Genomic DNA, 16,785 nt, shown 5'->3' with positions numbered 1-16,785 from the left:
CCATCTCCAGATCTTCTGCCGAAGTTGAATATCGCAACATAGCCTCTACTATAAGTGAGTAGATTTAGGTTTCATTCTTGTTGCGCGATCTCCACATTCCTATCTCGCTCCCCATCTCTTTCTGGTGCGACAATAAGCTGCCTTGCACATTACTGCCAATCCAGTCTTCCATGAGCGCACCAAGCATCTGGAGATCGATTGCCATCTTGTCCGCAATCAATTGAAACTTGGTTTTATTGCTCCATTTCATACCCCTGGTTCTGCCCAGCTGGCTGATCTTTTCACCAAGTCTCTTCCCGTTGCTTACTTCATTTGCTTCTTGTCCAAAATGGGCATCTCTTTTTTCGCTCCATCTTGAGGGGGGGCTGTGAGAATGAGCACCAACATCAATAGCAGCAGCCGCACCATCAGCACCAGCAACAGCAGCTTTAGAAAGTTTGAAGCTTGAAGATGACACCTCTTTTCTTTTGTAGCTTAAAGTCTCATTTTATTTATCACGTTTCTATTAGTGATGTACTTTTTCTTCCTAGCTTAGTTAAGTTGTCCAACTATCATCCTACTTGTGAGTTAGGTAAAGTTAGTTAATTGCTTCATCTTCATCTCGTCTGTGTATACATGTATAACATAACAGACCTCAACTTCCAAGTTTTCAATTTATGAGAAATATATATTACATTTCTCCCAAAATATCAACAATGGAGATACTCCTCTCTCTTGAGAATTTAAGATTTTCACAATTTGGCAAGTTGTCTTGCATGACAACAATTTAGACGCTTCGTTAAAGAGTATGCAATATACTAAAGTATGTTAAGAATGGCTCTCCAAGAAGAAAAATACAAAATTCAAATGCAGAAATTCTTAAATCCGATCTAATTGAAATCAAATTTGTATTAAAATAGTAAGATTGTTCAATATTCTATAATTAAATGAAGTTTCCCTTTTCAACGTAAACTTTCTCATTAAAATGAAGTCCATAAATACTCCAAAAAAAATAAAATCTCAACGTATCTTAAAACGATGGCAGATCTTAGTAAAAGCATATCTCGGGTGTAACCATAAAAATAATTTAAAGAGCGAAAATTAAGGAACTCTATATAAAAGAAAAATGAAGCGAAATATGGAAGATATTTTTTATTTTTATTTTTATTTTTTCCATTAGGCCAAGAAGGCTTTCTAGGTTTAATTGATTGAAGTTGTTTAGAAAAATCAAGTTCAAGATGATGGGCTAAAGGTGCGAGGATATTTTATTCGTAATCGCTGTGAATGTGTGTGTGTGTGTGAAACACATATTGAAGAGATGAATTAGAAGTCTATCTCTGTTTCAATCTATATGCGGAAATAAGCTTGAAAGTTTCATATGTATATCTGACAATAGAGAATCGTTTAGGGTTTTTTCCAAATGAAAAAAATCAATTTTTAATGTGAAATAATAGAAAACAAGGGAAAATAAAATTTTGGAGCCAACTTTGTAACAAAAATCAAGTTTTTCTTTATTACAAAAGTGATGTCGTTCTGTATTTTCTAGACCATACAAAAGACAAGTTTATGATAACACTATGTATCCCTAGTAAAAACGAAAATGTCGTTGTTCTACAGCACCTTTTGTTACAAATTTGATTTTGTAGTCATTAACTAACAACTTTTGGGAATTGATGTTTTTTTCTAGTATAAATAGCTGTAGCATAAGATCAATTTTCTTGTAGCAATCTTCACTTTGCATCCCCTCTCTTGTTCAACAGTCGACCATGATTCTTGCCCATATTCTTATACAGTGTAGTGTTGTTGGATGGTCTCAATGTCCAATCCCTTGAGCTTGACGACTGACTCAACGTGTCCCTTAAGAGTGTGGAGTTCCCTTAGCCTACAACATTAATTTTCTTGTAAGAATATGAACTAAGCAGAAATCATCTTATCAGTAACATTTCATTTTCGCAAAGGTTCAAGTGGATACCTTGCAACTTCAGCCCTTCTCTTTGCCTGCTCTGCAATTTCAGACAGTTCCCTATAGCTTTTGTCATTGAACAATTCAGAAGATTCAGTGGTAGAGAGGCCATGAAGCGTTCGTTGAGCAATTGCCCACTGTGCTTCCCTCTCACCCTTACCGTAATCCTTCTTGGTGGTGAAAGCAATCTAATTTTGAAAGAGAAACAAAAAGGATCAATAATCATGTTTGTTAGAGGAGAAGAAAATCAAGAAACTAGGTGTGGTATTTCTAGTTTTGATGTTGTGTATGTACCCTTTTTTGGATCATGGAATCCCAAGCTTTGCCGCTCAATGCAAAGCGAATTCCAAACTTGATAATGTCAAGTGGGATGTAAGTGATAATACTGTAGATCCAGATGATTCCAGCCCAGCCCCATCCAATGCCCTTAATTCTTGCGAATTCCCAGTGTGCATACACAGCAATAATAGTAGCCAACTGCAATCGATCCAAGAACTCATAATTAGTTCATAGTTTAAAGAGTTGATCAAGTTAATCATCATGAATTTATGGTGAGCTTTATAAGCTTTTTTTGTGACTCACCAATTGAGCGATCAAGAAAGCTCCGACAAGCAAGAGACCAGGGCGTTCAATAAATGACCAGCTTCTTGACCTCGTGACAAAAATGAGTGCCTGACTAATAATGCTCACTTGAAGATAAAGGGCAGCAGTAAGCTCCTCGGGGTGGTTCCTGATTGATCTCACCTTAAACGTATCCTACAAGGAATAATAAATAGTGTATGGATGATCAATCTTCTTTCGTTTCCTTGAGGTAATAAGTGTAAGAACAAAATAAAGTAGATTTGAGTTTTGAGGATGAAAACATACGGAGAAGAAGTCCGTATCAGATGCGAGGAAGAAGAAAATGACGGTCATGATAGCCATATAGGTCCCAAGGACAATGCCAGTGGCAAATATTTCCTTGAGCTTCCACGAGTCGGGTAGTGGAGATGGTTTCACCCTGTCCTTGGAGATGGTCATGATGGTGCCGTCATTCAGGATAGCGATGATCAACACCATAAAAGGTGAGAAGTCAAACTTCCAAATGAGGGCAATGAGCATGAATCCCATGACAATACGGATGGTGATGGAAACTGCATAAATAGTATAATTCTTCATTCTCTGGAAGATTGCTCGGCTTGTAAGTACTGCGCTTATAATCACGCTAAGCCCAGGCTCAGTTAAAACAATGTCCGATGCGCTCCTAGCAGCATCAGTTGCATCTGCTACAGCAATGCCAATGTCTGCCTTCTTGAGTGCTGGAGCATCATTCACCCCATCTCCAGTCATACCACAAATGTGTTTCCTCTCTTGAAGCTTCTTCACAATCTCATATTTGTGCTCTGTGCATTGAAAGATACTTGTTTGTATTTTAATTCAAAAGGCATTTTACCCAAGTGCTTCATATGTGTTAGTTTCAATAGTTGCCTACCTGGGAAGACTCCAGCAAAGCCATCGGCCTTCTCTATGAGCTCTTCAACGGGCATCGAAGCAATAGACTCATCCTTGCTCTGGCCAAGAAGGCTGGAAGATGGATACATGTTGGTACCCATTCCAAGCCTACGACCAGTCTCTTTTCCAATAGCCAGCTGGTCACCGGTGATCATCTTCACATTCACACCAAGGTCAAGAGCTTTCTTGATAGTCTCTGCACTATCATCCCTTGGGGGGTCAAACAAAGGCAATAAGCCCACAAACTCCCAAGGATCACCAGCACTCTCTTTGTTTTTCTCTGGGATAGTCTGGAAAGACATATACCATAGTGTCATGGTGTAATATTTTAAGGTTTTTCTATTTTTGCTTACCATAGTAAGAATGGTGATATATATACCTATTCAAGGTAGAAGCTTAACTAACCTGTCGTGCAACAGCAAGAGAACGAAGACCACGATTTGCAAAGTTGTCAATGATCTCATGAGCCTTCTTTAGAATCTGACCTTTGAGTTGACAAAGTTCAATGATCTGTTATATTAAGCAAAGGGTTAGTGAGAATTTAAGAGAAGAAAACTCTTTATATGATTGTGAACAATTATATCATTCTAGCTTTATACTTGCTCAGGAGCACCCTTGCTGCATCGGTACCAGTTTCCATTAGAGTCATAGTAGGTAATGGCAGTACGTTTCTCCACTGGGTTGAAGGGTAAGAAATGCACCTCAATAATTCCTGCTCTTGCCTGAAACACTCACAAAGAAGATAATGATCAAGAAAATGAACAGCGTAAGTATACTATATAATTATCAAATATTGATAGTCACAGAGGCCAGAAGAGTTATCTACCTCCTTAGGATCACTAAGCATGTTGACGATTGAAGCATCAATGGCATCTTGGTTCTCAATTCTGGAAGCCCTAGCAGCAAGCAATACAACAGTGTCTTTGTCGGCGTTCTTTGGGAACACCTCAATCAAATTCTTGTCGACAGTGAGTTTGTTGAGGGTAAGGGTTCCAGTCTTGTCACTACAAAGTACGTCCATTCCAGCCAATTCCTCAATAGCTGTCATCCTCTTAGTGATGGCGCCTTGTTGCGATAGGCGATGAGATCCAATAGCCATGGTCACGGATAAGACTGTCGGCATAGCAATAGGGATACCTCCAATGAGCAACACCAATAGATTGTCAATTCCATCTCTGTACCTTCTGTGTTGGATAGGGTACATTACTATAATTTCAATCACCATCCCCAAAGCAATGGAGCAGATACAAAAGTTCCCAATGGCAGTCAACACCTAATTAAACAAGAATTCAGAATCTTGAGATAAATCCTGGTGTAGAAAATGCGATTTTGATTCAAAAACACGATCATTTCGTACCTTTTGGAAGTGTCCAACATTGTTGGTGCTATCAACAAGATGAGCAGCTTTACCGAAGAAGGTGTGAACACCAGTGGCAATGACCACGGCGTCAATTTCACCTTGCTTGCAAGTGGAACCAGAGAACACTTCATCACCAGGGTGCTTGGTTACCGCAAGGGATTCCCCAGTGAGGGCCGATTGGTCAATCTTCAAAGGATCACCTTCCAAGAGACGAGCATCAGCCGGGATAATATCCCCCAACTTGACGCTGATCAAGTCTCCTGGAACAAGGATTGAGGCATCTTGCTCAGACCATTTACCATCTCTCAAAACCTGCATTAGTAGCAAACCGACGTTCAATGCATATATAGAAAGAAGAAATTAAGCAATATTTTTGTTTCCATGAATACCTTAGTTTTGGGAGCAAGGCCGGCCATAAGGGCAGCCGCAGCGTTTCCTGAATTATTTTCTTCGATGAAACTAATGGTAGAGTTGATGATTAGGAGCACAACAATACCAATGAAGTCTGGGTAATCTGGAGGCTTGCCCTGTACATATTCAAAACGTAAGCATCCTTCAATAATTTTCACATTTCATTTGCTTTCTTAAAAACATAAACTATATAGAGAACATGGATAATTCGAAAAGGGTTTATGTGAATTTACCCCTCCATTGGCCAAAACAATGGCCATGATGGCAGCAAGCTCCATGACCCATGATAGAGGATTCCACATGAACCCTAAGAACTTCAAGAATTTGCTCTCCTTTTTCTCCTCAAGTTTATTTGGTCCAAAAATCTGGAGCCTTTTGGCTCCTTCATCCGATGTCAAACCATCCCTTGTACATTTCAACTCTTGGAATACTTCTTCAATGGGGATATTCTCCTGCATTCACGACAAATATCCCATTAGTTGAACTAGACCTATCATGCATAACCATATTCTTATTCAATCCAGAAAACAAAATAGTAACGTGTGATTGATCAGCACTTCTTTCATGTCAATGACGTAAAAAATAAACTAGAAATAGTTTTTATTCGTTGTAGATGATCTTTTTTAGAATATATGTAATAGGAATAAGAGTATGAAAATAATAGTTGATGTTTCAATCAATAAGAAAAACAATGTAATAATTATAATTCTTGAAATTAATATATATATATATATGTGTGTGTGTGTTTATAAAAAAACTCAGTAAATTAATAAATCTTGCAAAAGTATTTTATAAAATGAAAAGGGATGGAACACATAAAAAATAATCCAAAAAAAATTAATTTTAATACTTACAAGGTCAACTGTTTCATTTCTAATATCTTCCAACGACATACTCGAAGCCATGAGTTTTTTCCTAATCAGGAAAGAGATTGAGAGTGTAATTTCTCCCCCTCTCTCTCCTAACAGCTTTTATTATCGTCTCACACTATCTAACCCTCTAATGTTTTTTATTGCCAAGAGAATTGAGACATTTGTGAGATGTTCTTTTGGGTCTGGCGTCCCGTCATCCTATATATATATCTTCAACCAAGGTTGGTTACTTCCTAAGTCAAAAATGGTGGAAGATCAAGCATTTACAACCTCTCAATTCCTTAAGTTTTTGTGGTGAGCCTAAACTTTTTCGGAACGACCAAAAATTTCTTGGTTAATAGGTTTTTCAATTATCATTTTAAGAGATGAACAAAAATTCATATGAGATTAGATCAAAATTGTGAAAAGCTACTATGGATGAAGAATGCTGTCATGAGTTGTGACATATAAAAATAAGTGAAAATTAGACCGGTTGAAAAAATTTTATGTATGTAAGTGGATTTTGATCAGTTGAAATTTTTGTATTACCTATTATAAGTTTATTAATATAGTTGTTAATAAAATTGTAATACGTGATAAAAGGCGATTTAATAAGTTATTAATAGAGATTTCATAATTATTTTATGAAGTCTGATACCCATTATAATTTAGATGAAACTAAATTATAATCTAAATTATTTTTAATTAATTATAGTTTCTTTCTTAAGATAAGTATTAATATCAGTAAAAATCTAGAATTAAAAAGACAAACAAAAGTATTTTTAATTTTTTTAAATAAATAAAAATTTAGGGACGGTATTTGTGACGACATGCATCCCAAAGCAACCACCCAAGTTTATACTGAGTATTTATTAAAATAATATTTTTTTGGGGTACAATTGCAAGATTAAGGAGAGTCGTTACTATAAAATTAATTAGCAGTTATTATTTTTAATTTTATAATATTTTAAATTCTTATTAACATCTTTATAATTAAAAAATATTAATAATATTTTTTTTAATTAATTTGTAACAACTAATAAAATTAAAAATTACATACAAATAAGAAAAATCTATTCAAGTATTGATTTTATTATTTTGGAGTCTACGATCCCACATTGGCACATTATTTTGATGCACTGGAGCTTGGTTTATAGTTGTGATTGGATACGAATTTCTTGTCTTGTGCTTGGACCAGTCCATCTCAATAGAAATTCTAATAAGTCGACTCCAATAAGTAAAGGTGCATAGAGTAGTGTTGTTAACCAATTGGGATACATATCTCATAATTTCAATTGATCAACGACACATAAAAAATCCTTTATTGGCCCATAAACTGACTTAACTCTACACATATTTATGTTATATTAAATAATATAATATACTAATTATAATCATAGTTATCTATTACTTACTAATTATGATTTTTTATTGTACTATATTATGTATTTTTTATATAATATTTTAATAATAAAAAATTTATTAATTGTTTTATCGATTTTTAACAATTATAAAATAAAAAATTACATATAAATAAAAAAATATAAAAACTAAAATATAATAAAATTAAAATTAATTACAAATTTTGCTCATTAGACACACAATCATTGTTGTAGTCATCGAGGGTTCGTTGGCCAACAGTGTTTCATACTGCTCAAGGGTCATAGTGGGGGTTACATGTTCTAGGTCTTATATCTATCCTAGATGATAGGCCAACTTGATTCATATGAGCTAAAGGCTAAAGGGAGGTCCCGGATGAACTATTAGATGAACTACTGGAATTACTAGACTCTGAGCTTGAAGTCATAATTAAAACGAAAGGTGAGTTCGCAAGGAAGCACTTGAGAGTGAACCTAGCAGAGCACATCGCACCTAGAGGGAAGTGATCGCAGATGAGTGGCAAGCTTGAAGTCAAATTCTTCCATATTTAGAGAAGTAAGACCATGGAAAATGCGGGCCAAAACCAATGGCCAGACGCTAAGGAAGCCAGGATGATCTAAAGGCTGAGATGAAATGATTGTTCAACTACTCTTAGCATGCTCAACACATTAAGAAGAAGTGGGGAGTAATGATGGGTATGACCCTAATTTTGTCTAAAAAAGACTATATTATTCTTCAAGGGCGGCAGAATTGCAATTTTATCCAAAAGACCCACGTCTTCCTAACGGGTTCGGCTCACTAACTAGGCCGAACCCAGCAACCCGCCTCTAATAACCCGATACACATGGCAGACTGCTATTGGGCAACAGAACCCCTCACCATACACTATAAACACTCCATGCTCAGTGCATTTATGGTGCGCCGTTTTTTACTCAAACTTCTTTATTTACGTCGTTTAGACTTGTTAGTTCGTCAGTGACCTGCTTATTTGCGACCTAGATATCAAGTACTAACTTAAGTATCGGAGGGTCTTAGTTGGGGACCACCCCAACAAGCCAAACGATCTGCTTTTCTTTTTTGAGTACACTTACATCAATTTGGGAGAGGTAGCAATCTCAAACAGTTTGAAGGATCAGTTCATCCGATCAAAAAGATCACGTTGATTTCGTCCCAGATCAGACATCAATCCATCAAAAAGTCCATGACAAATTTTGTCGGCCAAAAAGCTCTTTCTTATAGTGAATAGAAAATCAACACAAGCACATTTGATGAGTGTAACTTTATGGAAAATGATCAAACTTTATTAATGTGGAAACCTTTTATCAAGATTTCGATTGACATAAACTCAAAAACATTCTTATTTTTGCGGTCATCGGTCATTTGCAATCCGGCAATGGCTCACCACACAAGCATCTGTTGTGAAAATACGCAGTATAGTCCAACTCCTGCAAATGTCCGCCCACTGGAATCCGACCACAGAGCCTGTTGTAACTCACATTCAGATTAATATAATCTATTTTAGTCAATCCTTCAGGTAAGCTCCCATAGATCTTGTTATGGCTCAAGTCCAGATTTCCCAAAGTCTTCGGGAACTCCATTTTAGACATATCAAACTGCAACTTGTTCCTGGAGAAGTAGGCAGTATTTATGCTCTTGTTCTTCCCAAACAAGAACGATATGTCTCCTTCCAGCCTGTTTCTTGAAACGTCCAACAGAGTGAAGTTTGTATGGCCCAACCTTCTGGGAATTGTTCCATTCAGCTGATTATGGGATAGATAGAGATAGAAATCCTTTTCGTGAAAGTCTGCAAACGACTCCGGAATGCTTCCAGTAAGCTTGTTACGGTCTAACAGAAGCCCTCCGAGTTTTGGGAGGCGGGAGAGGGAGGGAGGGATTGAACCGGTGAAATTGTTGAACGATAGGCCGACGTAGTTGAGGTTCTTGAGCTGGCTGAGGAATGAAGGGACCGGGCCGGAGAGCATGTTCCATCTTAAATCAAGAAAGGTGAGTTTACTGAGCTTGGTGATAACTATTGGGATTTGGCCTGTGAGATTAGTTTTGTGAAAAGACAAGCTTTCGAGGAACGGGAGATCGCCCACGGAGGCCGGCAGTGGGAGTTTTAGGTCGGAGTTTGAAATGGCTACACTGGTGATGCGGTTTGTCTTCTCATCGCATTCCACCGAATTCCATTCGCAGCAGTCGATTTTGGGGTCCCATGAGACGAAGTCGTAGGCGTTGTTGAGGTCTTTCTTGATCTTCAGAAGGGCTTTCTTGTCATTTGGGTGGCATCTGTCTGCAAATGCGAGAGAGATAGAGGAGAGGAAGAGGAAGGCAAGGGTGAGGAAATGGAAGGTGGCCATGGCCTATGTTAGCTTACAATAGCCTTTGGACAGAGGTGTGGAATGGAGTAGATCATAGATAGATAAGAGATTTATAAGTAGGGAAAATTCTTATTCGAGTCTGAATTTGTGTGGTGGATTTCACCATACTCAATTATTCACACTATATTAAAAAAAATATAATTTATCGATTAATGTGTCTATAAAGGGTGTTATATCTTGGATTGCATTTCCTATTTCAATTTCTTTTGTATTTTTCTTCACCTAAAATATAAGGTAAATTACAATTTATTCTTTTAAGATTTGTCAAGATTAGAATTATACTTTCATTATTTGAAAAATTAAAAACTACCCTCTCAAACTGAAAGTAATTATGTAGCCTCTGAATGACGACATAAAAAATATTATTTTATCGTTATTGAAATTTTTTTATTTAAAAAATTATCTTAAAACATGTAAAAGATTGAGACTGAGTAAAGTAAAATGTTTATAGGATATCTTATCCCGTAAAAATATTTTAGAAAATTCTAAAAAATATATACATCTAGCTTCCCTTAAATTTGGTATAATTACATGTAAACCCCTGTGGTTTGGAAATTACATTTAATAACACCTGAGGTTTGTTTCTATTTAATAAATAAGCCCCTCTATTAGTCAAAATTTATCGAATTTGTTGATATTAACAAAAAAATCAAAAAAACAATGTTATATTCACCCCCAATTAACTTTTTACTCACTTATTGCAGGTTAAATAAATTTTTTTTATGATCAAATTATACTTATACGTATTCACGTAGTAATACGTGTAAGGAGGTATATCTTCACCATTATAAGGGTAATTTAGTCCAAAAAAAATAGTTTGAGCTACAGTAAATTAGTAATAAGTTAATTGGGGATAAATATTAATTTTTATTCAATTTTTCTGTTAATATCAACAAATTCATTAAATTTTGACTAACGGAAAGACTTATTTATTAGACGGAAGCAAACATTAAGGGTGCTATATGTAATTTCTCAAATTATAGGAAATTTATGTGTAATTCATACCAAATCTCAGGAAAGGGAAGAGTAATTATCCCATAAAATTATAATTCATAATTCAATAGGATATTTTGATTATTTGAATATAAAAATTTAATGAAAACCTAACATAAGCTAGCTAACGAAATGGGGGTCTTTAGATGGATAAAATGAGGGGAGTATTAATAATTCTCAAAATAAAAAATATATTTATAATTATAATAAATCTCATGGAAGGTGAATAATATTTTGCCTATAATATATACATACTAAGAGACAAAAATCATGCAACGTCTTTTATTTTTTATTTTTTATTTTTTTTAAAAAAAATATCCATATAATATGTACAAGTTAATTATATGAAATATGGGGATTGAATCTTTTAACTCAAAATATATAAAATCTTCTATTGCATTTAGTATATATACGTTACATTTATAAACTTTTTAAATTAATACACTATGATTTTAGAATTTAAAAAGAAAAAGTATTCGGATAAATTATATAACACATCCCTGTATTTTGGTGAAATAGCAAGAAATCCCCATGTGTTATAGACAAAAAACTCCCTATATTTTATAAAATATAATAAAAAAAACCCCATTTCCATTAGAAACTAATGGAGAGTGTCTAACACTAGCCTATTGTGTGAGTTGGTTTCCTTTTTTGGCCTTTTTTAGGATTTCTTTAAGTGTATAATTCCATTTTGTCAGTTTCTTTCATATTTAAATATATTTTAAATTAATTTATTTATATTATTATTTTATTTAAATATTCAAATTAATTTAAATTAACTATTGAGTCCAAATATATTACAATTATTTTTTATAGATAATATGTAAATTAAATGTTCAAATTATTTAATATTAAAATTTAAAAAAGTAAATTATTTTTAATTTCTTTTTAAAAACTAATTTTTTTTTTACTTTTTACTCAATAGGGGTGGCCCTTCTTCGGTGGTTGCCTAGGTCTAAGCTACACTGCTACAGGGCGAACGTCGCCCTGGATCTGGCGCCGACTGCTTCGCCGTCCTTGTAGGCAAAGGTCGTCATCACCTACTAATACATATATATGTATATTATATTATATATATAGTGTATGTATAGTATATTTCATATATACATTATATATATGATGTATGTATAGTATATATTTAAATATATATAAATAAAAAATATATTTAAATTATTTTATAGATGTGGGCCGTTCATTTTTTACAATTGAAGATCAATGGTTGTTAGAAAAACAGTATAATGGACAATTCAACAAACAAATAACGTCAACAGGACTTACCTAACGAAAGGAAAGAATATATAATATTTTAAAAAATATAAAGAGTCTAGTACTTATTTTCTTAATACAAGAGAATTTCTAGCTAAATTTTAAAAACACAAAAAAGTTTTATGCAATTTATCGGAAGCATTCCTTCATCTCCTTATTCGCGTGGTAGATCCATCAAAATCCAATCAATGATATTATTACATCCACTAGATATACAGGAAGTATTGAGAGCTCAGCTTTGGATTCCAAGATCGAAAGCTACTTGTAAGTAAACCAAAAGTGGAATCATTTCAATTGGAAGGCACGATCGACAATGTTCAAACGTGGTTTTCTGCTATGCTAAAACAAGAAAGAAAGTAGGCATTTTGCTGAATTTTTGTCGTAGATTGGACCAAAATTCCACTGATGGGTCCCCAATGGAATTGTATCTTGAATTGGATACTTTATTTTAACATAAACATTCCCATAAAATTATATTTTTCATTATTACACGGTTTTCATAATTACATTTGCCTATATATTCCCGAATATAAAATGTAGGGTAAAATGCAATTTGCCCTTTGTGTTAGTGAAAATATTTATAATATTGCCTTAGTGAAAAATAAAATACTAAAAAATCTTACTATGATTTTTTAAGGAAAAAATATTAGTCCATATTAACTTGGGTCTCGTTTAATTTTAGGTCACTAACTATGATAATTATCACATTTTATACCCTTTTATTGAAAAAAATGCTTCAATTAGGTACTCCAATGGCTGATTTTTTCAATTTTAGCAGGAATTGCTTCAATTTGGGAATTTTTTATCCCACATGGCATTAAAGTTTGATGTGGCAGATGAGGTGAACTTATTTTCTTCAGTAATTATATCTTTTAGTCCATTTTGTCCATGGTTTAACTTGTCTCATGTGGCACTAAAAACTACCTTGGCTCAAGTGGATATTTTTTCTTTATCTCTTTTCTCCCACATAAACACTTAAAAAAATGTCAAGTTATATAGAAACAAGCTTTGAATTTTTATTTTATACTAGCTTCCATGAATGTCGTCTATGCATACATATAACAAATAATCTTACACACTTTAAAATATATTATAAATTTGAATAAGTTATATATATTAGCTTCAAAAAGAATATATTATCGACAAAAATATATATATAAACCTATAAAATTATAGATAATTACAAATACTCATTTTATACTTATAGATGATAAAAATAATTATTACTTTATAAATAATAAAAATACATAAAATTATAGATAAATATAAATAAATTTATAATAGATAATTAAACAAATAATTTTATTATGGATAATTATTATTATAAATTATAGACAAATATACCACAAAATGTTAATTTATTAAAAATACATAAAATTATAGACAATTATAAATACTTATAAAATATATAAAATACAATTCTTATTGTATATCATATCATTCATAAAATTATAAAATTGAAAATTATTATTTTATAAATAATTAAAGATCATGAAAAAAATTATTATGTTATATAATATAAATTTTAAAAAAATAACACCCGCCGCCTCGCCCCAGTTGTGCGTTAGGAGACGGCGTGTTGTCCCCCTCTGTTGTGGGAGGCGAAGGTGAACCGAGAAGGAGGTGGGGAGAGGGGGGTTTGGAGGGGAGAGTTCTTTTCTTAAGAAAAATTATGTTAATTTTATAAATAATTCTATGTATAGTGTACTTATTAGCCATGTCAAATAATAACATAACTCATTTCGCTGGACAAATAAGTAATTAATTAACATATTAGTAATTCCCATTTAATTGGCCAAAAAAATTGATATGTCCTTCTTTCAACCACAACTTCTTCCGTCATTACTTCCATAAAGTCTCCTCCCTTTCCAGCAACTCCTATAGCTCATCCTTAAGCTACGACAGCCTTCTCTTCTTTTTAGACGTCAGATTACTTTGTCCAATCCCTCTCAGCTCCTCAGTTAGGCCCTTGATTCGTCTCATAATGTTACCATAGTGTGATTTGCTATATGTCCCTACAATTCTTAATCCTGCTCCCTAATGGCATGCCGGCGACCAAACCTGGGATTGGACCATCCCTCCAACCCAATTCTATCGCCTCTGCACACTCGACCGAACGTAACCATGCAACCTCAAAACGAAATCGAGGTTTCCTACGCTTGTCATATCTCCTGGCAGCAAACTTGGTCTCAATGATGAAGGCCAAGCTGGGGTTAAAGCACTTGACAAGCTCACACAGAGTGTGAATTGTCCAAGGGGATCCCAATTCCTGACAGTTCCAAACTAACACTTTTATAGCTATCAGTCTGCGGTGCAGCTCTGTAGATAGAACATTTGAATCCTCGTCAACCAACTATAGACGACATTTGCTATCCTGGCTCCCAACACTGTCCCCCTTGATCAAAGTAAAACCACGCAACATCTTCCTCGATCTGTTCCCAAGACCTTCGTAGCTGCCTTCCTATCCCTTCCCCTTACCCCCTTTTGGCTCTGCTCCTCTATTGTTAATTGGAGTGGGATTGCCACCAAGCTTCTCTCAGACCAGTTTACCACATCATGTGCCTGCTCTTGGATATTCTCCCCAGTGTTAAGTACCATAGGAATAGTTGACGGGACGGAATACTTTTAAGTCCTCAGGCTCTTGCATATCCTGATCATCCCAACTCTCACCCAGCTCTAAACACATCTGCCCTGGATCCGTCCACTCCAACCCTTTTTGGCCAGTTTGTGGATGCATTACTTTACCACTAGGTTGTACCTCATTGAAAATTTTCACAGCGGAAGCTCATGACGAGAGGAATTCTTGAATCAGTTTTGAGAAGCAAGAAGAGAGATCTGCTCTTTCAAGAAAGGAACAGTAATTCTGTTATTGTCGTTGTGTTCTGGACGAAGGCTAACGGCGCCTTTTATAAAGGTTTTAATACAACGGTAAGAAGAAAACGTGCTTCACTAAAAGAAGCGTTGAAGGAGAAAAACAACAGGAAAATGAAATGCGACATCAGTAAGAAAGGCAACTAATAAAATCGCAATCCACAGATTAAAAGCGGGTTCTTGTCCAGCGACAGCAAGGTTCCATCTTCTTCTCCAAAGGAAGCTTATAACCAGACTTCAATGACAGCAATAGTAACAGCATGTTCTGCAGGTACGATCTCTCTTATAACCAGACTTCAATGACAGCAATAGTAACAGCATGTTCTGCAGGTACGATCTCTCATTTTTACACTCCCTCCTCAAGTTGAACTCGGATGAACGTTGATGAGGTTCAGCTTGGAAGCCAAGAACATAAATTTGGGACCTGGCAATATCTTGGTGAAGATATCAGCAGGTTGGTTCTTAGAAGCAATGTGCCTGGGATCTATAAATCCTTCTTTATATTTGTCACGCACTAAATGACAATCGATCTCTATATGTTTTGTTCTTTCATGGAAGACGGGATTTGCTGTTATGTAGAGTGCGGCTTGGTTATCACAATAAAAGGGAATAGGTGTAGGCACATTAATCTTCAAATCCCTTAGAAGACTGTGAATCCATAATAACTCACAAGTAGTCGATCCCATACTTCTATACTCGGCTTCTGCCGAGGATCTTGAGACAGTGGTTTGCTTCTTTGTCTTCCAAGATACTAAACTTTTTCCCAGAAATATGCAGTACCCTGTGAGAGATCTTCTAGTCTCCTTACAAGTAGCCCAGTCTGCATCACAGTAAGCTTCCAAGTTAAAACAATCAGTAGAGTTGAAATGCAAACCTCTATTTGCTGTCCCCTTCAAGTATCTGACTAAATGCAAAGCTGCATCCCAATGATCTTTACATGGCTGTTGCATGTACTGGCTTAACTGTTGGGTAGCATGGCATATATCTGGTCTTGTAAAGCCCAGATATAGCAATCTTCCCAACAGTCTTCTGTAGGTTTCAGGTTTCTGTAATTGTTCTTCTGAACCTGCATTCAATTTTAGTCCAGCAGGTAGGGGAGTGTTGGTAGATTTTGATTGTATCATACCTGTGTCCGTTAGGATGTCTTTGAGGTATTTACTTTGTGTAATTATCATCCCTGTATCAGACCTGCAAATTTCAAGGCCAAGGAAAAATCTGGCCTTTCCCAGATTTTTAATAGTAAACAGGTTATGTAATTGAGTTTTAAAACCTGAAATGGTCTTTTCACATGGCCCTGCAATGAGAACATCGTCCACATATACAAGCAAGCAAAAAAATCCAGTTTCTGCAGTAATGGTGAATAAGCAGTGGTCAACTTTAGACTGCACAAAACCCAATTTTTCTAGCTGTTTAGTAAATTCCATATTCCATTGTCTAGATGATTGTTTTAGGCCATAAATCGACCTCTTAAGCTTGCACACATGCCCCTTGGGAACTTGATAACCTTGAGGAGGAAGCATGTATATTTCTTCCTCTATGTACCCATGTAGAAAAGCATTATTAATATCAAGTTGATGTATGAACCAGTTCTGTTTACAAGCAATAGCTAAGAAAATTCTAATGGTGACAGCCTTGGCTACAGGAGAAAAAATGTCTATGTAATCAACTCCTTCAACCTGGTTATACCCTTTGGCTACAAGTCTGGCCTTATACCTTTCTATACTTCCATCTGATTTCAGTTTCAGTTTGTAAATCCATTTGCTACCTATGGCCTTTTTATCCTTAGGAAGTTCAGTGATGATCCAGGTTTTATTATCTTCTAAAGCCCTTATTTCAACA

The 16,785-nt window shown here is 35.1% G+C and overlaps 2 protein-coding genes across 2 annotated transcripts; both read right to left on the bottom strand.

Moving 5' to 3' along the window:
• Positions 1 to 1,486: 1,486 nt before the first annotated feature.
• LOC105166384 (ATPase 8, plasma membrane-type) lies at positions 1,487 to 6,236 on the bottom strand. The gene is made up of 13 exons (XM_011085721.3): positions 6,059 to 6,236; positions 5,438 to 5,656; positions 5,183 to 5,320; positions 4,791 to 5,105; positions 4,260 to 4,706; positions 4,033 to 4,155; positions 3,839 to 3,943; positions 3,414 to 3,723; positions 2,810 to 3,324; positions 2,525 to 2,698; positions 2,237 to 2,419; positions 1,952 to 2,130; positions 1,487 to 1,861 (listed from the first exon to the last, which is right to left on the bottom strand). Exons 1-13 carry the CDS (start codon positions 6,107 to 6,109, stop codon positions 1,765 to 1,767), a joined length of 2,856 nt encoding a protein of 951 aa, XP_011084023.1. The 5' UTR covers positions 6,110 to 6,236; the 3' UTR covers positions 1,487 to 1,764.
• Positions 6,237 to 8,626: 2,390 nt separating this feature from the next.
• Positions 8,627 to 9,870, bottom strand: LOC105166383 (polygalacturonase inhibitor-like). The gene has a single exon (XM_011085720.3). It carries the CDS (start codon positions 9,793 to 9,795, stop codon positions 8,812 to 8,814), a length of 984 nt encoding a protein of 327 aa, XP_011084022.1. The 5' UTR covers positions 9,796 to 9,870; the 3' UTR covers positions 8,627 to 8,811.
• Positions 9,871 to 16,785: the final 6,915 nt, after the last annotated feature.

The sequence above is a fragment of the Sesamum indicum genome, linkage group LG7, assembly GCF_026168435.1.
Source record: "Sesamum indicum cultivar Baizhima isolate 11 linkage group LG7, ASM2616843v1, whole genome shotgun sequence".
NCBI classification, from domain to species: domain Eukaryota; kingdom Viridiplantae; phylum Streptophyta; class Magnoliopsida; order Lamiales; family Pedaliaceae; genus Sesamum; species Sesamum indicum.
This window is presented reverse-complemented; position numbering and strand designations above follow the sequence as displayed.

What these genes read in the sequence shown, in the direction of transcription:
- LOC105166384 (XM_011085721.3), bottom strand. Translation starts at nt 6,109, where the DNA reads ATGGCTTCGAGTATGTCGTTGGAAGATATTAGAAATGAAACAGTTGAC. An exon ending in ATGTTGGACACTTCCAAAAG is followed by an intron (nt 4,707 to 4,790) that starts GTACGAAATGAT and finishes TTGTTTAATTAG; the next exon opens with GTGTTGACTGCCATTGGGAA. An exon ending in AGAAGGGCTGAAGTTGCAAG is followed by an intron (nt 1,862 to 1,951) that starts GTATCCACTTGA and finishes TTAATGTTGTAG; the next exon opens with GCTAAGGGAACTCCACACTC.
- LOC105166383 (XM_011085720.3), bottom strand. Translation starts at nt 9,795, where the DNA reads ATGGCCACCTTCCATTTCCTCACCCTTGCCTTCCTCTTCCTCTCCTCT.